The following is a 20,957-nucleotide window of genomic DNA, read 5'->3' as shown; positions in this document are numbered from 1 at the left end:
ACCGGCTCAGCAAAGAATCAGCAAGTTCTGTAAGTGTCAAGAGCCCTTCCTGATACTTTTTGACCAAGTCTTTGTCAATGGTTCCCTGCTCTACAGCCTCATTAATATTGAACTGTAATCCAGTTTTAGTGTCCATCAACATACGAGAAGGATGCCCGTAGGATTCATAAAATGTGGCTTCCTTCCACTGATACTGCTGCCCTGCAAGTTCAAGATAAACATTTTTCTCAATGAGGTTTCTCTGGAAAGCCTCATAGGCTGTCAGTTCAGCCCCCGTTCTAATGTCTACTACAGAGATTTTGTGTGCTTTCTCTACATTCAGATTAGAAATGTCCCTCTCCCCAAAAGGAAACAAAAAGCACTGGCAATCGACATCAAACACGCACATTCGCAGTAACTCTGAGTAATACAGAGCTTGTTTGTTGTTGGGATTAGGAAAAACTCTTGTGTTGCTGGAGGGCTCATGTAAAAACTGTAAGATGGCATTATTTAACAACCCCTGCTGCAGAGCAATTTCGGGAGGAACACGAATACCTCTCACAGGGTCAATGACACCTCCACTGGCAATCTGGGCCTCCAGGATATGTTTACCTCTTTGCCTGTCAAGCATCCTGTTTTCCATGGCTTGAAATACTGACAAGATCTTAGAAGAAGAAGAATACCCCAGGGCTGCTTTCTCTGCCTCAAGCAGTCTAACTCTGAACTCAGGGTCAACAACTCCTTGAAGAATGGCATCTTCAACAGAATACGTCTGACCCGAAATGGGATCAATTATGAAACCTGTGGCAGCCTGAGCTTCTAAAAATGCTAAAGCCATCATTTTATCTATGAGGATTTTCTTGGCTGCTGAAGCAAATGAAATCTTCTCTTTTGTGGCTTCGAGATAAAGTCCTGCAATCGAGGTGGCTTTGGTCAAAAACTTGCTAAGACTTTTCTGAACTTCATCAACCGTCTTAAGTCCAAGTCTCAGCTGTTCAATTGTTCTCATGTCCAAAAGCTTAGCTTCAACCAACTGCCTGGCACTCACAGTGTGTCTGAGCCCTTGGAATTTAAACTCATCATCTCTAACTGTACATGCATGATCTTCATTGGAGTTCTGGAATGTCTCTGGTTCTGAGTCTTTTTTAAGGAAATCTCTCTTGGATCCACCAGATGTTCTGCATGCTTCAAGCATCCGTTCTTCAGTGCTTGGAACTAGATTCTTGTCTTGTTTAAATGTTGTGACTTCTGTGTGCATGTCATACTGCTTGTTCTTAGCTATCTGCAACAGGAATTTATAAGATATTAAAGGTCACCTAAAGAACATTACTCCACTTTATTCATTCCCAATCCAGACACAATTCCTTGAATTACAAAGATGAAATGAGCAGAGAAGAAACTTCTCAAATAAAGGAAGGTTCAGGAATAACGTTTCTTCAGATGAAAAAGGCTGAGATGAAATCTGGTCACAGAATATGTTAGAGACTTAACTACGTGGCTCCTCTAGTGCTTTTTTTTGACACATTTTTCAAAATATATCCCTATTGATGCAACATACATTACACCTGTGTGTCTAATTTGAAGCATTTAAATATATAATTTTCAATAAACACCCAGGTAAATTCCTAGGGAAAATGCAATAATGTTTTCCGGTTGGAAATAGAGTCTAGCATATTTCAAAATTTAGTCTATGAGAGAAGAGAAGGAAAAGCAAAAACTTGACATGAGGTAGCCAGCAAGGCGTGAGAGCACAAAGTATACCTCTAAGGGTGTCAGAAGCGTCACCAGCTCCATTTCACGTGCATCATCTTGGTATCTCACAGGCGCTCTGGCATTGTGCAGGGCGTGATCTCTCATCTTCTCTATTTCTGACAGCCTTGTCATAGGGTTTGCCTCATCAAAAGTTATCTGGAATTCAGTGCTAGTTTGAGAAAAATATTCAGAGTAACACTGTTGGCTTTTCTCTTTCTCAAGTAGAGACCCTGGTGCCTGGAATCGGACTTCTTTGGGGATCTGCTCAACAACCCGTTGTTGCCATTTTTCTTCCAGTGTCTTTGGTTCCGGAGCCCACCTCAGCACAGACCTGCCTGGAGGCTGCAGGTGCCCAGCGTTCCTGGAAGAGAGCTCCCCGGAGTGCTGACACTCCTTCACTGTCATCTCAAAATCGGGCTTAAGGGTACTGTCCTTGACAGCGTTCTTCTTCTGGATCTCACCCTGCAGCAAAACTAACTGATGTTCATGCTCCTTTATCTGCTGGTCCATTTTCTGCTTCAGGTTTTCAACTTCCCATTTCTGGGCCATCAGTTCATCCTCAAGTTGTCGACATTTCTGGTAATGATCTGCTTCCATGTGCTGCCCTTGTTGCATGTGCTCGCGGTATCGCTGGAGCTGCCTTTCCAGCTCTTTAATGTTTGTTTCACAAAGCTTAGCATTCTCTTGAGCCCTGCAGTTTTCTTGCTGGAGGGACACAAAGTCAAGCTTAATGCCGGAAAGATCATTTTCAGTGATGACCTTGGCCTCCATTAATTTTTCCATCTTCTTTCGAAACTCCTCCGCTGAACGCTTGAATTTATCAGACTCTTCCTGAAACAGAACCATCTTTCTGTGGGTCATCTGCTCCTCGATTGTCTTTAAGTGCAGTTCATCCTGGACCTTCTTCAACCTGTTGTTTAGCTCTTGCACCTGAGCTCGCTGCAGCTGAGCGTGCTGCTCTCCCCGTCGCTTCTCCTCCTTGGAAGCATTCAGCTCAGCGCTCAGATTTCTCACCTCTTTCTCGGTGTTCTGGATGATAATATTCTGCTGGTCACACTTCTGCTTAAACTCACTTACCAAGTTTTGACTTTTAGCCAGATCATCTTCCAGGCATTTAATTTTCCTGTGGAAATCTTGTTCTGTTTTTGTCTGTTTATGCAAGTGTTCGTTTGTGCTGCGTAACTGATCTTTGAAGCCATCTGCCTGGATTTTCAGTGCTTCGCATCTTTGCTGGATAGCTTGTTTTTCTAAAACTATATTCTCTGACTCTGCTTGAATTCTCTGCATCATTAATTTGGTTTCATTGTTCTGCCTAGTAAGCTCCTCTACTTTTTGTTTCAACATTTCTGCACACTCATTACTTTTCTCCAGTTCTTCATTCAGCTTTTGGATTTTATCATTATTTTCCTTTTCGGCTTTAATATTTTGAAGCAACTGCTCATGACTCTTCTCAAACTGTTCTTGTAGATGATCAGATTTTCTCTGGAAGATTCGTCCTCTTTCAGTAGAGAATTCCTTTTCACCCTGAAAACAGTGAACCTGTGAATTTAAATCTTGAATATTCTTCTCAGTGATGGCGTGTGCCCTGGTGATTCTGTCTACTTCTCTTTGCAATTTCCCCTTCTCATGATGAAGAGATTCTAATTCTAATTGATAATTGTGTTTTATTTTCTTGAGATCATTAGCTTCTTGCATGACTTCCTCGGCCTTATCCGTGGTCTGGGTCAGCTGCTTGCTGAGTTCACGGAGCCGCTGAGAATATCCTTCTTCCAGCTGGTCCTTCCTTTCCAACTCTAACTTAAGGCACTTCAGGGTGCTGTTCGTTTCATCCAGCTTATCTTTGAGCAGACGGGCCTTTTCCTCGGAGGAGGTTTTTTCCATCTGAAGGGCACCGAGTTCATGCTTGAGTTCTCGCATCTCTTTCTCCGCCTTCCTGTTGGCCGCTGTGAGTTCATCCACCTGCTGCCTGAGCTCTGCTGCTTTCTGCTTGTCATGCTCCTGTGTGATCGCACACGCTGGCAATGCGCTTTCTCTACAGGCATACTGAATTTCAGTGATTTTTCTTCTTGCTTCCAATTCAATTTTCTGCTTCTCTTTCAGCTGTTGCTCCGCCACCTGTTTCTGAAACGCAAGGTCCCTTTCCATTTGCTTGACCAGCTTCAAGAGTTCTTCTTCACTGTCTTTCTTTCTTCTTAGTTCTTCCACCAATTTCTTTTTTTGTTGCTCCAAGTCAATGAGGCTTGAGTCTTTTCTCTTTAGATGATCTTCCAATGTTCTTCTCGTGAAGGTGTTTTCCTCTAGCTGATTCCGAAAATGCAGGAGGTTTTCCTCCACGGCGGCCCTTCTGGCCTCTGCCTCCCTCGTGAGCTGCCGCACCCGCTCCAGCTCCCTCTCGGCGGCCTCCTTCTCCCTCACAATGGTCTCCAGCTCCCTGCGGTACTGCTTGGCTTCACTTTCTGCCCTTATCTTTTGCAGGGCAATGTCTTCCGTGTTTCTCTGTTGCTTTCTCAATTCATGCTCTGCGGCCTCCTTGACCTTGGGGAGTTCTTCCTCGGCTCGGGATTTCTCTTTCTGTAATTCAGCTACCATTCTTTCCAGATCACTTATCTTTCCTGTGAGTTTGCTATTCTCAATCATTGTTGCCTTCTGACGCTGAAGCAGATCTGAATATGCCCCGTGTTCAGAGGCCTCCTTACACTTTTTAATCTACAAGAGAGGTTTTGAAAGTGTCAGACCTGCTCTATTCAGGCTTATCTTACTAAATGTAAAGCAATGTCTGTGAAGGTACTTACAGAAACAAGTGAACCCAAACGCAGACCCAGCACCACCACCACCAAGAGCACCACCTTCTTCAGAGAGCAAGCATCAGAAAGTCAGTAGTAGAAGACAAAATACCCTCTTGATGGATTTCCCTCTTGATGGAAAATCTTGCTTTGTGTCTCGGCAATGATTCTATTTTAGAAATACGCTACCTCCGGATTTTGTGGCAAGAAGATACACTAGAAAAACACTAACCATGATCTCAATCTTTTACAGGTGAGGAACTTAAGAAGGTGAGGCTAAAAAACGTTGCAGACTTACAACAGGTAACAAAAATGGGAATTAAAGCTCTCACAGTACTGCTCTTTCGGGCCTTGCACACAACTTGCTCCTACAAGCCAAGAAAAATGCAAACACAAATGACACTAAAGAATTTCATTTTCAATACATAGCCCAAGAGAAATTAAAAATCAATCTATGGAACAGAGCCAAATCAGAAAGTATTTAACATTGGGAGGGGAGGAAAATATTAAAACTTGAAGCCAAAATTCTTTTTTTTTATACTTGTTAAATTATGACAACAGGAATTGCTAATGCAAAGGCAGCTTTAGTTCCTAAAGGTTTTAGAAAAGGCATTTCAAATACTCACAAATGTTGCTGTTGCTGTTAATAAGATGCCTCATATAAATCAACTTGACAAGCACCTTTAGACACTCCATAAAGATATTTCTTCAATTCAGATGTTTTAGAAAATGTAATATGGATTTAGCTTTGATTTATAAATCAAATATTAGAAAAAATGTATATTATCTATGATACAGTCCATCTCAACTGGGAGGTTAACACCTCACACTTACTATAGAACGACATAAACAGGGTTAGTTTATCATTCTATTAATTTCTTATTATTAACATCATAATGTTAGTTTCATATCACCAACTCAAGTTACCATAATTATAACTCATTTAAGCAGGAGTAGAAAAATCATTTAAATAGACTTGACTTCAGTGAGAAACTATGGTGAATTTTAACAATAACTCATTTTTCAGAACATGCACCCTATTTTGCTTCCACTAATCCCCTAATAATGCTGGCAGGGATTTTGGCTGCTTTATTAGCTAACCTAAACATGGCTTTAAATATAAATTCACATAGAAGCAAATTTCATCCCAGTCTGCTATACTCAATGCTTTACCATCCTTATTTTGGAATCAGGGTTAATTCTTAGTGACCCCGAAGCATGTTACCCATTTAAAAATAAGGCTTTTATGTTTTTCAGAAAGATTATTTCTGAGGCTGTGCTTCTCAGTTCCTTCCCAAGTCGCCTTTAAAACCTATATGTTGCTGGAAGTTTTGAGCCCTTCTTCCCTTTGATAATGTTCTGAAGTTTAAATAAATAAACAGTCTCAAAAAACTTGTTATTCAGAGTCATTTTAGTGCTTCTCATATTCTTTAGATACCTAAATATTTTAGTACATTCGAGAAAAATCAGTAGAACTAATTTAGTCCAACTGATTATTTTGCTTTCTTGAAGAGTTAATACTCATTTTATAAAAATATTTTATTAAGTTTTCTCTAAATATTCGAATGCCCTTTAATGATCAACATTTAATATATTTAGCTATCAAGATAGATTTGAAAACTTCTTCATTACATCTATTATTCACTAAAGACACTTTTTCAATTTTAAAGTTGGTATTATGTCTAAAATTAGCTTAAACCTTTAATTCTTGTTTCTTCATGGAAAATTCTGCTCTCAGAACAAGGTTTCTTATTGGGTCTTTGAACTTCAATTTCAGGAACACTACTCCTGCATCTAAAAACAGCGGTACATCTCTGTTATAGGTGATTCCATTAGTGATCTGCAAGTAAATTGTAAATTGTAGCCTTTGCATACACTTTCCTAACTACGGTGTTTTGATTTTCATTGCAATTCACCATAAAGTTTTGACATTTCAAAGGATGACAACAATTATCTGTACATAATTTAAATCCTTTGGTGTATTTTTCATTTCTAACCATGTCTAGTGTTCTTTATTACAATATAAACTGAGCAAAGTATTGGACATACAGGCACATGTCAGTGTATGTATACTATGTATATTACCTATATAAATAATATATATTATATAATGTGTAATTACAGATATTATGTATATAAATAAAATTTGAGCATACCATAATTATTTCATATTTGAGTACTGCATATGTAACTGAAATGGTTTGTGTACTGTTTAAAATTGAATAATATTCCAAAACACTGTAAAAAAAGTGATGGATATTCTTTTCAAAAAAGGAGATGCAAGCTGGTTATTAAGACAGCCACAGATATTCCAGCTCGCCTTTCTAAGCCCAAAGGAAGTTAGTTACAAAGCCTTGCAATCCAGCCATGTTAGTGACTCAGTTAGAGCAAAGTGTTAAGAACAAACTAGAGCAGTCTATCACAAAGCACTCAAATGTTCATATATCAAGAAAGTAACGTAGCACAGACATTTACTAGTGTCAGGTTCTCTCATTACTTCAACAGAATTACACTAAGTATAATCACCATCAGAATTGCAACAGGAATAATTTAAGATGGCTAACAACTCATATCTTGCAATTTTTAGTATTTAGTCTACTATTTTGTCTGTTCTTTCTGTCTCAAGAAAATAAAGACTGGTACAATTCCATCAAGATTAAGTAAAAACCTTTTATGTCTCTCTCTCCCTCCCTTCCTTTCCAACTCTTTCAAAGAAATAAATCTGTCCTTAAAAAAAAATAAATCCTCACCTTAACATGAGAAACCTGACGTGAACATTTTTAAATTCTATTCTATTTAAATCTTTAAAACAAACAAAAGCAACAGGCTTTCACTCATTTTCACTGTTCATTGTTTTCTTCTAATCAAACAATTATTTCATCAACAGCTATTATCAATATAACTGTATCACGAAATATTTTTTCCCAAACCATACTGTAGTTCCTGGTAAAATCTACTTTATTTTTATTTAGCTGTTGTTAATTGTTACCTCCTCCTCCTCCAGCCTCTTCAATGAATCACCAGCAAATTTAATATATTGTGTCATGAGGGTGACCAGAGCAGTGTACCGGGTCCTCAGATCCATAAACTGCAAGTCAGAAAAAAATAAAACACCATCTCCATTTGTCCTTAATAAGTCAAATCAACTTCAGGACAGCAAAGTCCACACTCCTTAAAGATAAATGGTAATTTGGTGGCAATGAGCTTATTTCTGTTGTGCAAATTACATTAAATGACAACTTAATCATGAAATAAATGCATTTATTTTTGTAGCTAATAATAGATCTTGAGTAGAGTTTCAATTGGATTTTTAAGATTCCTAAGAACATGTACTGTTACAAACTTCCTGTTAGCAAGGATAAAACAATTCTATAAGTAACTGGTGATGATGGCTGCACGTTAGTGTGATAATCTAAAAGGCATGTGCAGAGGAAATCTTATATTATGTGCATTCCACCACAGTAAAAATAGATAGCAGTGTTGTTTTAAATGCTATTTCTCTTTTATACCACTTCCTCTCTCTTTCTCTTTCTCTCTCTCGCTCTCTCTGAAATTCTCATTACCTCCTGAATAATGCAATCTGCTGAGCTCTGCATTCTTCGGCGTTTCACTGGAGATTTTTGTTGTGAATCAACCATAGCCCGGTAGGTCATTGTTTGTAATTCATAGTCCTGTAAAAGAGTAGGATAAAATTAACTGAAGTGAAGCAACATATCTTCACTTTTTAGCTATCTGTCAGGGAAAACTGGAACTTTGTTACTTTGAGCTAACTGCTAAAGTACCTTTTTCAGAATCTACCCATATCCTGGAGATGCTTCCAAGGAGATGACAAAATCAGAGATATGCAACGAGGTCAGGAAAGCTCCAGGTCTCTCTGTGAGTTCCTAAAAATGCTTACTAACGTGTTCTAGCTCTCCTGAGCCTGCCTCTCCTTCAGCTAAGCTAGGCAACTGTGGATCTGGAAGGCTACATACAAGTGACCAATGATAACATGCAAAGCATCAGAAACATCCTCTAAGTTAGGTAGCTAGGAATTCTCTGATGGACAACGTCTGAAGAAAAACAAGAGTAAGAGTAAATGATAAGCTGATGACAGAGCTTTGAATTCATTCTGGCAGGGCAGGGCAGGGCAGGGCTATGTTAAGCATCTCCTCTCATACACATGTGATGAGAGAGAAAATGAATGAATTGGGGGGGTCTGTCATGTGACTCAAACTTCACTAAGAATTACTGCAAAATTACCCAGAAGTTCGAGTGAGGAGTTCATTTTTTAAAACCATGAAATAGTTTGTATAGTTTTAAAAGTACATTGTACAATTACAAACTTGACTATTCAGCTTGACTAAAGGCATTTAAACCTGTTCTTACCTTCACTGTAGCTGAGTACTGCTCTGCATACTTCTGACACTCATCCATTTTGCTCTGTTTCATTTCTATTTCAGATACCAGCATCTGTAAATATACATAATTCAGAAGGAACAGGACAAGGAATTCTATGCTGCTCTACAGCTTAAGAGCTCAAAATTCAAGAAATGTCCTCATCACTTAGTAATACAGTTCCTAACCGCTCAGCATTTATTATGCAACTTGCATTTTGGGTAAATTACAAGCCTCCATACTAAGCCATGTAAGTGATCCATCCTCACAGCCCTTGCCAAGCAGAATTGTCCAAAGGTAGACTGATGTCCATGGAAACCACAACTTCCCAGTGAAAACAGAGTTAGGAATTGCTGGTTCACCAAAAAATCAACCAAAAAATCTCAAAATATTCCAGTTTTCATCACACGTGAACATTTCATATTTTTACTACTATTCGCTTTTGCCTAATTAGTAACCCACAAAACCATTATGGCCAATAAGGTATCAAAGACTTACCTACCTATGATTAAATCATGATTAGGAATTTGAAATTATTTCACTAAGCTATTTTATTATTATGCATACTTTCATAAAATGACTTCCAAAAAGTGAAGATAAATGATTATATAGGTTTGGGCTGCAGGATTTTTTTGGTGTTTTTTTTTTAAATATATGTTTTATTTTGAATTTTGAATTATGTGGTACAATTTCATATAGGCTGGGATTCCCCCACAAAGTCCCCCCTACCCTGTGGGCTGCAGGATTTTAAGATTTTATTCTACACACTTCTCCTAATTTTTTCTTTTTAATACAGAAAAGGAAGATAAGCTCCGTAACTGACCATAGAATAAAAAAATGTTTTTCATATACCTTTTGTTGATTCAACTGTGTAGCCAGGATTTTACTACTGTCAGGCTGATTTTCTTGGATTTTTCTCTGAGTTGTTTCAACCTGCTGGATCCAGTCATCTAAGGGGTGATAGGTATCTTTGTAGTACTTCAGTGATTTTCCAACGCCCTCTAAGTCCCGTAACCTAGGAGGCAAGTAACAGAAAAGTGAGTTTCTGGCTGTGTCCACCAGAAAGGTGGAAGGGGCAGAGAAGAGAGACATGAGGTGCGTGCACTCCAATGCATAGCACAGGGGTCTGTGCAAAGAGCCGAGGTGCTCGGATGTTGAAGCACCCTGAACATACCTCCAAGGGCACTGCCAACAGAGGCTTCATGCCAAGCACAGAACCTGCGCTCCTGGAGCTGCATCACTTACCATCACCAGTTACTCTAGGGGCATGCCCAAGACACTAAAGCTAAAAAGTCTGAATATCATAAGCACAGCCCTAAAGATTAGCAATCAAAATGTCCTGAACAGCCAAAGCTTACATCAAAGAGCTGCTTTCTTTTGAAATAATGAGAGGGGAGTAGTTCGATGAATGGTTCAAATGATCTCAGGGAATAGTTCCCAGGAGCTGTGATTAAAAACCTGTTCCTATGATCTTAAATTCACCAATTAAAGCTATTTATCAAATCTCCTAAAGAAATGAAATTGAAACAGCATTTCAAACAAATGAACCTTAAGAAGAAATTTAAAGTATAAACATGAAAATGAATCCATTTTTTAAAGGCTGTGTTCCAAAATTACCCCTTTCCCACTGATATTTCTGGTTTAGTCACTGGTCAAATGATTTCGACCTTCTCCTACCTTCTCCTACCTTCAGTTAATATGGACATCAAGTTCTTTTCAATCCCTTTACTCTTCTTATTCTAGAATACATTACAACATGAAGTCCTATAAAATTCATGACTATGCTCTTATCAAGTCATGGCAATTTGAGTATCACTAGTTGGTAATAATTTGAAAACTATTACTGATTTTCCTTCCATGAAATTTCAAGTAGATTATCTATACAAGTGCAAGAATACAATGGTAATTTTAATAACACAGTTGAAAACGCTTATTTTAAAGTCTAATAACTTGTGAAAGTCACCATACAGAAAAGAAATGTAATTAGGTAAAGCTCTTTAAAGGGGCTATTAAGTTTAAATTCCACCTACAAAAGGCAGACAGGTGTTCAAAACCCAGCTGAACAGAACTAACCTGTTGTCAATCTGCACATGAACATTCTGCCATCTTTCAACCAACTGGTCAGCTTTTTCCTTGTGCCAGTCAAAGTCCAGGTCACGTTCCTTGTATGTTTTAAACATCTCATCACTGATGGCCTTTGCTTTCTGTAACTCATCCTCTAGGGCATGGAATACCCCTCTCTTCTCATCCACTTCAGATCTCCATTGCTACAATACATCAGTTTGTAAAGGTAAAAACAACCAAGAAAAATGTCAGCATTCCCTGAGTAAAAATACTGATACTTAATTATAAAGTTTATATCTTAATTAAGGACAACACAATCAGGCTCAGAAAGCATCTTTCATATACAAAATATTTTTAGGTTTAACTTTATGATATTACCAATATTGACTGTACTTTGATCTTTTTTTAAAAAAGAACAATTTAACAAAATTTAGCCTAATGAAATACATCTATTAATTATGGTCCATTGGTAACTTTGTCATCTCTTTAAGTAAGTCTTTCTTTAGTGTTGATTTTTCAAAGCCTACAATCTCCTGATAAATCATGAGACAAAAATCACTGTTGGGCCCAAGACAGTATCCTAGTGGCTAAAGTCCTCGCCTTGCACGTGCAATAACCCTATATGGGTGCTGGTTCTAATCCCGGCCGCCTCACTTCCCATCCAGCTCCCTGCTTGTGGCCTGGGAAAGCAGCTGAGGACAGCCCAAAGCCTTGAAACCCTGCACCCGTGTTTGAGGCCAAGAAGAGGCTATGGGCTCCTGGCTTCAGATCAGCTCAGCTCTGGCCACTGTGGCCGCTTGGGGAGTGAATCAACGGACAGAAGATCTTTCTCTCTGTCTCTTCTTCTCTCTGTATATCTGCCTTTCCAATAAAAATAAAATGAGTATCTTTTTTAAATCACTGTTACAACATTTTGTGATTGATTTGCAGTAGTTTTACTGGGTGCTTTATACTAACAAATACAGGTACATCTGAGTTCAACTACCAGCCTTTCTCCTTTCTTAGATGAACTTTTCTTTTTACCACTTTATAACTTAAATTGACTGCCTTTTCCAGACAGAGTCTATTACACATATTTTTTTTAGCTTCATTTCTTTTGCTGCCACTGTGTTAGCGATTCAAACCTCAAATAACAAGAACTCTCCAACTACTCAGAGGAAGCTGCAAAGTTGCAGACTATGAAACAGGATGAGCAAGGTCAGTGTTAGAGAGTTAATGTTTGATGTCTGAAGATCTAAGCTAAGTGCTGGAGAAATACCTGCAGAGCATGACCTTGAACAACAGCCTAAAGTGAAACTCATACCTTTAGAGTACTTATTAGGTTTTCAATATTATTCTTGTCAGCTATAACTGCTTCTTCTTCACACAGCTTAGTTTCATAGAGTTTCACAAGGGCTTCAGCAGCTTGAGTGTTTTTTAACACCAAATTCACGGTTTTTAACCTTAGAAGGGGGTTAGACAACATTCATCTTGTTAATGCTTATTTTTCCATAACACAGGCCTGAAAGCATCGGTATGACACAAGACACAGCATGCTCCCCATCCTACAATGCTGACCCAGTCACTCAAGGTCGATATTAAGCTGATTCTAAAGAGGCAGCAGGTACCCCAACCCACGTCAGGCCCCACAAATGGTAGATGGCAGTAGAGTGTGAGCTGCCATGCTCTCTTTCCAGCCTTGGCTAGCTCAGGTGAGACAGGGAAATCCAGTAGGTCACAACAGGTCATTCACTGAAACTGCCTGCCAAATGTGGATGGATTATACACTAAATCCCTGTGGTGTCTCCTGTTTCAACCTGAAGAAGTGTCACAAAATCCACAGAAATACTCAGTGTACACCTTAAGGTAAAATAAAATGAAGTATCTCCACTCATCAAAGCAATCTTTTAAATGAACACACAAAAATGATACCAGACAAGTTTATGTCAGGTTTGTGGCTACGTACTTTTCGATGTAAGTGGAAGACATAGAATAGACTTGGTTCATGTTCTGAACGACCACGCTAAGCTCAGAACGCAGGGTGGGCACCGATGGAGATGCTGCTGCTTGGCTGAAAAACTCATCACATTTGCTGCTGAGCGTTCCCAAGTCATCTTTAAGCCGCTCTAGCTCTTTCTTTAGTTTCTATCAATCACAGAACACAGGTATCAGGCAGTCACCCAGATGGGACATTTTCTTAAAACAGCCTTTACACACTTAGCCATGGAAGTTTATTATGCCCCGGGTCTAAACTTTATATTATTTTGTTCTTCTTTATCAAAGAAACTAAGCCATGATATTCAAGCTTTACGAGATACTATTCTAAAAGACTGATTCTTCGTGCACAAACATGCAACTTAGTGCTTTTAGAGGTGGCAAGTGTATGGTGACTCTGGGTGGGAGAGACGGAAGTCACAGTGTGGCTAGCTGTCTGCAGCAAATACTCAGGCCACACAGTGCAATGAGCACCGAGAGGTGAACATACAAGTCTCAGGAGTTGATACCTTCAGTCAGCAAGACAGTAATGCTCTCGGAGTCAATTTTTCCCTGAGCACACTGATCAGCCTCACCTCCTGTTCTGTGATTCTGAACACACTTTCATGCAAATCATCTCTCTCCAGGGGAGTTCGGATCTGTCTAATCAACCGATCTTCACAATTTTCCAAGCGAAGTCTAATGTTTCGAACTTCAGAGATGTACAGATTATAAACTGATTCCTCTTGCTCTTCTGTGGAAATAAATACGGTGCTCTAAGTAAAATCACACACTTCAAAATAAAATTTACATTTAACAAATGTTAACTAGACATAATCTGTCGCCTTAATCACTAGGAACAATCCAAGATTTGTACATGGAAAAAACAATCTCTTGTGAAACTGAAGGACAAACCATCATTCTCAGCATTACCTCGAACAACAGTGACAATGTTCAAAAGTAGATATAAAACAATTCATTGTGTTCCCTACAATTTGGCTGGTGCCATTTTGTCAGCTTATTATTTAGAAACAAATGAATCATTGCCTGCATCTTCCCACTGAGGTTCTGCTAACAGTTCTACCTATTTCATAACACAAGCGAGTGTGAGATTCCTACTGAGACCAGCAAATGACTTGGACTAAACAGCTAGCAGAAGATACTAAAGGCGCATGTCGTACCTCTTTCTGCAGCTTTAAGAAGTTCCTGATAGTACTGCTTACATACATGAACCTCCTTCTCTATTTGTGTTATATCTGAGCCTGAAAATATTTGGGATTCCTGGCTATCTTCCAGAAAATCTTCAAAGCGAGACTGTAGATTACTCAGAACTTGCTGATGTTCACCAGGTAACATTGTCTTTATCTGAAAAAGACCAAAGTTCCACATAAATAATTAAAAGATTATGATCCCAAGAGCTAAAATTTGAATGCAACAGATATCAAGTTGGTCTCATAGCACATGCCATTTTATATTAATAGTCACAAGTTGAATCAGCAGTTGAAATTGAATGTTTGCATTAACAATTTTAGATTTGAAAGGGAAAGACAACTTGATAAAATTTAATAAATTAAATCAAACTATGCCCACCTCTACATGTCCATACACTGTATCCTGCTACTCTTTCCCTGGTAAGCACTGGATTAACTCTTTATCCCTACATTTCCCCAGTTCTTAACAAATGCTCTGGGATTTCCCAGATTCTTTTTATATTTGGCAGGCATTTAACAAAAATTCATAAATGAATTTTAGAATGGAGATGCTGGGCTCCATATTCTTCTAAAGGAAACATCAACTTCATCCCATTTATATTAAGATACCTCCCACTGGGTTGATTTATACTCACTGAAGCCACATTGCTAGCTCGAACTCTATCAATTTCATTGATGAGATAATGCCAGGACACTACGCTCTTCATGTTTATGTGGGACTCATGCCAGAGAGTCAAGACATTTTGATACTGCTGCTCAATTCTGAAATGTATGAAAGAAAACAGATCAAGGCTTTTTATTAGCTCTGAAGACATGCTACATTTTTTCTTTTCTTTGTAAAAAAGCCCATGGTTACTACTTCTAGAGCTTATTGATCCTGTAGAGCCTTGACAAAGTATTCATTGTTGTTTTAGCTGAAAGACAGTCCCCAATGTGTGTGTGTGTGTGTGTGTGCATGCACGCTTTTAACTAATGCTTACAAACCTGTTTGCAAAGTCAACTGCTTCTTTATTTGGTGGAGGAATGGTGAAGCACACAGATGGCACCATGGCCTCATTCCCAGTCGGGCTAATGACCTTCCATTTAGCACGATGAGAGTTGTTTGCCAAAACACATTCGTCATCTTTGTAAATGGTGATCTGATTTTAAACAAAGAAGAGAACTCAATGAGGTCACTGTTCACTCACCTTTTTCCTATTCAATTTGGGAATATCAGCTTTTGTTTTACGAGATAGAAAAGCATCACCGTTAACAGGCAATACAATTTGGTTTCTCAAACATGAGTAAAAAGTACCTCTATTTGTCGGTAGTCACAGATAGCTTTGATTGGAATGGAAGTTTTGAGTGGACAGTCAGGATTCCTTGGCTTCAGCTGAATTATTGTTTTTGCTCTCCCCATCAGACTTGCTATGGTGCTTTTGTACTGCACAAGTTCTTCTTTCTCTTCCTAAGTAATAAGCATGACGACTCTTAAAAAGTGGACTTGTACTCCCCATCAGGGCTTCACATCAATGAAACTCCACCAGAAGCGGCTCCCTTGACCACCTAACGTAAGCTTTCAATCCCTCCCTCCTCCCTTCCTTAGCTTGGTTTGGCCGGCTCTTTCTTTCACTTAGTGTATGTACTACCTAACACACTACACTTAACATTTTCATTATCTACATCCCTCTCTATCATGCAACATACTCTGGTATGTTTTGTTCACTGCTATATTTCTAGAACCTGAAAACAGTGTCAAAAATTCAAGAAATGTTGAACAAATATTTATGGAATGGACAGATACACACATACACACACACACACACACACCCCTACTACTAATGCATTTCAAAACACCAAGCATTTTAAAACATCCATGCTATCACGTAAAAACAGCCCCTCATACTTCTAAACAAACAAAAAATACTAGAAACAAGCGCTAAGTCTTTAATTGAATTTTAGTGTTCAATCAAATTATATAATTAAAGTCCTTAATGGAAATATGAAACAATCCAATAAAGCAAAACATTCTACATTTGTAAAAATATAATGGAACCCTAACTGCTGCCATTCTCCATCTCAGACAGAATGCGAGGGTTTTTGTGTTAGTACCATTGATTCCTGAACAAGGTCTTCCAGCTTGTGGATGCTGCTGGAGCGATCACAGCTATACTTGCGCTGAATGGCATCTTTCAGGTTCCTTAAGTAATCAGTGGCTTCCTTGGCATCACTGAAGAACTAAACAAAGATGAAAACCAGGTCAGGATGTGAAAACGTAGTAAAGCAGAACTGTCAGTTCAGGTACCAGAGCCCTGGGTGCACATCCCAGAAATGGGGTGAAAACACAGGACACCTTAATAAAACCATCCTTCCTTGAACCAATCAACAACCCTTAGACACGAATCAGCATGACTAAACACTAACTGTTTCAATTTTATGTGGATATTTTATGTTAGTTCTACATTGTTTTGATGAAAGACCTGCCTTTTCCTAGAGATCAAATAATTTTTAAGTGGGATGAAATTCCAAGAACATTGTAAAATCTCTGAGGAGTAAAACAACAAATTGTTTGACTTGATTTTCTGTACTGGAAACACTTCCTTAATGAAAAAAAAAAAAAAACAGTTCTATATCCTAAGGAATTTTTCAGAGGATATCTTCCTCAGTAGAAAGCTTTATTCTGCCCTATAACATGCACAGAGAACCCTCCACAGAGACCATTTCTGCTTCTCTGCTCTGCACGCTGCACACATGTGTGTACATACTGCACATGAGTTTCGTGCAGGACGTGTGCCAGTCAGCCCAGGTCACACCTCATCGACTGAATCTGTGCCTCTGTGCACACACCTCGAAGTAAGTGGTGTTCTCCTTGATGTGCTGCTCTACACACTGGCAAAGCTGCAGGATCCAGCTCCACTGTGTCTGCATCGCTGCTTTGTAGGCCTGGAAGAGAACACACGGCAGTGTCATCTCACCGGCTGCAGGGAACCGACGCACGCAAGCACTGCACCGGTGCTCTGCAGACGACGTGCGACCCAAACGGCCAATGAAACTGTACTCACAGAGGAACGCTGTCCTCGAGGAGGGCCCATGGACACAGAGCCAGTCCACAGGGTACATTATATAAATATGGAATCAGTCTGCTTGGTTTCTTTCAGATTTTAAACCTCTTGAAATTTCTTCTTAAAATACAAGGGCAATGTTAATCCTAATTATTTCCATGTGAAAAATGTGTAACACTGAAATCTGTGCTAAGAATACACAAGAAAATATTTTTCTTCTGAAAGCCAATCCCTAACTCTTGCTACCAACCCTTACACCTGCTGTGATGAATCCTCGGCAAGCTTCCTTCAGAACGCTTCGCTTTCCTTTTTTGGAATTTTTTGTATTACTGAAGCACAAAAGATACCTATTAACATGGAAATATATGGTTCTATGGGGTTGGTATTTTTTTTGCTGTTGTTGTTGTTTTCCTTGTTTTTGTGAAGGATAAGCTTGGGGAGGATGAACAAGAGAATACATGCACATTCACATTTCAGTGTAATTTTCAAATTAAAACAATTGCAGAATACTAAAATTTTATTTAAAAAATTACTGCTACTTGTACTTTTATTTATCACAGTATATCCTTAATGAGAGCAAAAAAATTACAGAAAGGACACCTACTTCCTTAGAGCAGCATCCAACGCCCTTTTATATTTATGGTGTAATTCTATGACTTCCAGGAGAGGGCTCTCTAGCTGTTTTAAGAACAACTTTACAGCTTGTTTTTTTCCTCCTTTGGGAGACAGGCTTACTGCATGGACTGCATCATGCAGCATTGGAAACTTGGTATCACATCATGATCATATGATCAGCTCCCTAAAATTATGCTTCTGTGGGCAAACCAGTCATAGAAGGAGTTTCATTTAGCATTGTTAGGTAGGTTCTTATTTCCATATAAAATATGAGGTGGTGTTGATAATTAACTGAGTATAACCCACGTAACAATATAAAATACTGAGGAGGTCAAAGGAATCACAAAAATACGTAGAGTTTCACTTAATCCTGAAGAAATTTATCATAAATCCCCATTCATACTTCTCATTCCCATTAAAATTCTTAACCTATACCCATATTAGCTATAAGTCTCATCTATACTGAGAATACTCTATATTTACTTTATAACACAGTAGTGTATCCAGACACCCCACCTCCACCATCATCATCACCTTTATTCTAATTTTCTTTCCATAGTGGTATGCATACTCTACCATGTCTTTAACAATTGCGTGTGGCATGTTACACAGATGCAAAAACATACTTTATATGAAAGGTCAAATATAGCATTGCCGAAACTTCCCTGTAAGATTTAGGGTTCCACTAATCTTATATCCTGTCAGTTTCAGTTAGCAAATTCCTTCCCTCAGCCATGAGCCTGGATATGTTACCTTTTGTGCTCTGGCAATTTCCACATCTATCTGCCCGTGTGGGATGCTCACTGCCCCTTTACACCAGCCACCTCCATATCCACACAGTCAACAATCTCTTCAGTGTGGGTTGGGTCTGAAATCACCTCCACTGCCAAACTGGAGGGGCAATCCAACTCCACCTACATCAATCCAAATACTTCCGTATTTGAAATGTCTCCTCCATACTGTGAGACCACCAGAATGCTGTGCCTATACATCTCACAAAACCAGATCATAAATGAAATTATTAAATGAGCTTTCACAGCTGATCCTTGTTGAGAACATAGTATGTATCAAGAACTGGACTAGCTCATGAAAATAGATTGCCTCTCTTCATTCTCACAATAACTCCATAAATCAGAAGCAATTTCCCCTGGTTTAATAGGGCAATGAGGCAAATCAGAATGCCATCACCATGCAATGCCACAGAGTAAGAAAGAAATAAAATGCTAAAGTCTGCAAAGAACATACCCTTCAAGTTCTCAGTGATATATCTCTGCCACAGGGCTCGGACTAAGTACCTTTATCCTAAGTGATGGATGATACACTTAGAGCCAGAGAATGAAAGACAAGAATCAGTATGACTTGGTAGCAACAGTATTTTTGAGTCAGCCTTGTATTAAAAGCTATGTAGTTTGTATTTTTAAATTTACAAACAATGAAGCGATCTGAAGGGTAATAGCCACATATCAATATTCAAGCAACTGTTACACTGTCTGACCTACCTCAATGGTTAACCGGGCTGGGTGATTTTCTAGAAGCAGCTGCTCTGCTATTTCTTGAACTGATTTAATATTTTCCTCCTTTTGATCAAGTTCTCTCATTAATTCCTGTTTTAAGAAAGGATTAGGAAGCATGTCAGATAAAGATCTAAGCCTGAACTACACCTTCAGTAGGCAGGTACAAAGGTGGGACTGACCACGTGGTAGTCTCTTTTCCGAGATATCTGGGTATTTCTTTCACTCCAGTCATAAGCAACTTCCTCCTCTTCTTTTTCATTCAGCCAAATAAGTTCATTAGTTGCACGAGTCACAAAATTATGGAGTGTATCAAGGTGTCGTTCCTGATTTCTAGAGGTATTCTTTAAAAAGAAAAATTGTTAATAATCATGTCTTTGCCGGACAAGGGAAAACAAGAGCTTTAAAAACACACACTTACCAAGAGTTTTGCATACTGACTCTCTAGTCTGTGCAGCTTTTCGGCATAAGTTAATTTAAGAGGCGCTGTCATTTGAATCTGTAATAAAGGACAAAGAGACATCAAAGTTGGCAATCCTAAGGAAAGTCCCCTTTCATAAAGGAAAAAACCAATACCAATTAAAACGAAACATATACAAATTTTAAATGGACATACCTCACTGATTTTAGCTTCTTTAAGACTAGACTCAAATTCTTCAATAGCTCGGTGAACATTTTTATGATTCTCTAAATGGCTTTCCACACTTGGCAAATCTGAGCCCCATTCCGTGCGGTCTAGCTGCATCTGTAAACAGCAAAATGGTAGGTTAAGGAAGAGACACAGACAGCAATAAAGACCAAAATATTCAAAGAAAGGAAACCTTTCCTTACTTGCATCTCCTCAACCCAACTGAGGAGATCCTGAACAAATTTCATGTTAACTTCCTCTTCTGTTAAATTCTCATCTAGCAAAGACGACTTCACCAGAGGTTTTCGGATCTGCATCAGTTTCAGAGTCTGCAATGAGGTTGGCTCTACTCCAGAACTGAAACTCGGGGCCAATCCTGATGGGAAACCAGGTGTATAAACAGGAGTGACTGATGGAGTGAGGCGGGACGTCATTCCTGAAGCGAGGCCGGAAGTCATGCTGGAGGAGGTCAAGGAAGGTGTCAAGCTCTGGGTCAGCCCTGAGCTCAGACAGGGGTTCAAGGTCGGTGCAAATCCTGCGTTTAAGCTTTGAGTGATTCCTGATATCCTGAGCTTCGTCTGTTCCGTTGTCAGCAGGGCGCGCCCCTTGCTATACACTGAGGAACATTCATTCCTTAAGGCCATGATTTCATCACGCAGTTTAGCAACCCTGAAACGAAAAAATTCAGAGACAAGGTAAAGGGTAATTGTCACAATGAGGAGTCCTAATGTAAACTAGGGACTCTGGCTCATAATAACGTACCAATACTGGTTATTATAATATTCATAATAGCAGGAAAGGAACATATAAACCACACAGTGAACTTTCTGCACCTCCCACTCAACTGCTTTATAAATCTAAACTGCTCAAACATATAGAACCCAGTAAGCAACACACAATGTTACTCATATAGAATCTATAAACTTGATCCCAAAGGAACTTCAGAGTAGCAGTTACCAGAGGCTAGGGAGAGTAAGAGCTGGAACAACGGGAAAAAATTGAGCAGTGGGTACTACGATATGACCCTGGGGTGCTGTCAAGGT

The 20,957-nt window shown here is 39.0% G+C and overlaps 1 protein-coding gene across 13 annotated transcripts in view; it reads right to left on the bottom strand.

Annotated features, from left to right (window-relative positions):
• DST (dystonin) overlaps positions 1–20,957 on the bottom strand; it is a 434,986-nt gene that overhangs the window by 150,301 nt on the left and 263,728 nt on the right. For all 13 annotated transcript variants that reach the window (XM_058661874.1, XM_058661883.1, XM_058661921.1 and 10 more), the window contains 19 exons: positions 20,118–20,583; positions 19,903–20,031; positions 19,708–19,785; positions 19,469–19,630; positions 19,275–19,379; positions 16,946–17,041; positions 16,211–16,336; positions 15,414–15,566; positions 15,104–15,258; positions 14,755–14,881; positions 14,090–14,273; positions 13,505–13,662; positions 12,901–13,079; positions 12,259–12,397; positions 10,965–11,158; positions 9,744–9,906; positions 8,883–8,966; positions 8,078–8,185; positions 7,504–7,602 (listed from right to left, as the gene is read on the bottom strand). In XM_058661874.1, coding sequence (XP_058517857.1) covers positions 7,504–7,602; positions 8,078–8,185; positions 8,883–8,966; positions 9,744–9,906; positions 10,965–11,158; positions 12,259–12,397; positions 12,901–13,079; positions 13,505–13,662; positions 14,090–14,273; positions 14,755–14,881; positions 15,104–15,258; positions 15,414–15,566; positions 16,211–16,336; positions 16,946–17,041; positions 19,275–19,379; positions 19,469–19,630; positions 19,708–19,785; positions 19,903–20,031; positions 20,118–20,583 — 2,905 coding nt within the window. The remainder of the gene's footprint in view (positions 1–7,503; positions 7,603–8,077; positions 8,186–8,882; positions 8,967–9,743; positions 9,907–10,964; positions 11,159–12,258; positions 12,398–12,900; positions 13,080–13,504; positions 13,663–14,089; positions 14,274–14,754; positions 14,882–15,103; positions 15,259–15,413; positions 15,567–16,210; positions 16,337–16,945; positions 17,042–19,274; positions 19,380–19,468; positions 19,631–19,707; positions 19,786–19,902; positions 20,032–20,117; positions 20,584–20,957) is intronic.

Source organism: Ochotona princeps, chromosome 1 (assembly GCF_030435755.1).
Source record: "Ochotona princeps isolate mOchPri1 chromosome 1, mOchPri1.hap1, whole genome shotgun sequence".
Taxonomy (NCBI): domain Eukaryota; kingdom Metazoa; phylum Chordata; class Mammalia; order Lagomorpha; family Ochotonidae; genus Ochotona; species Ochotona princeps.
Note: the sequence above shows the minus strand (reverse complement) of the source record. Positions and strands in the feature narration are given on the sequence as shown.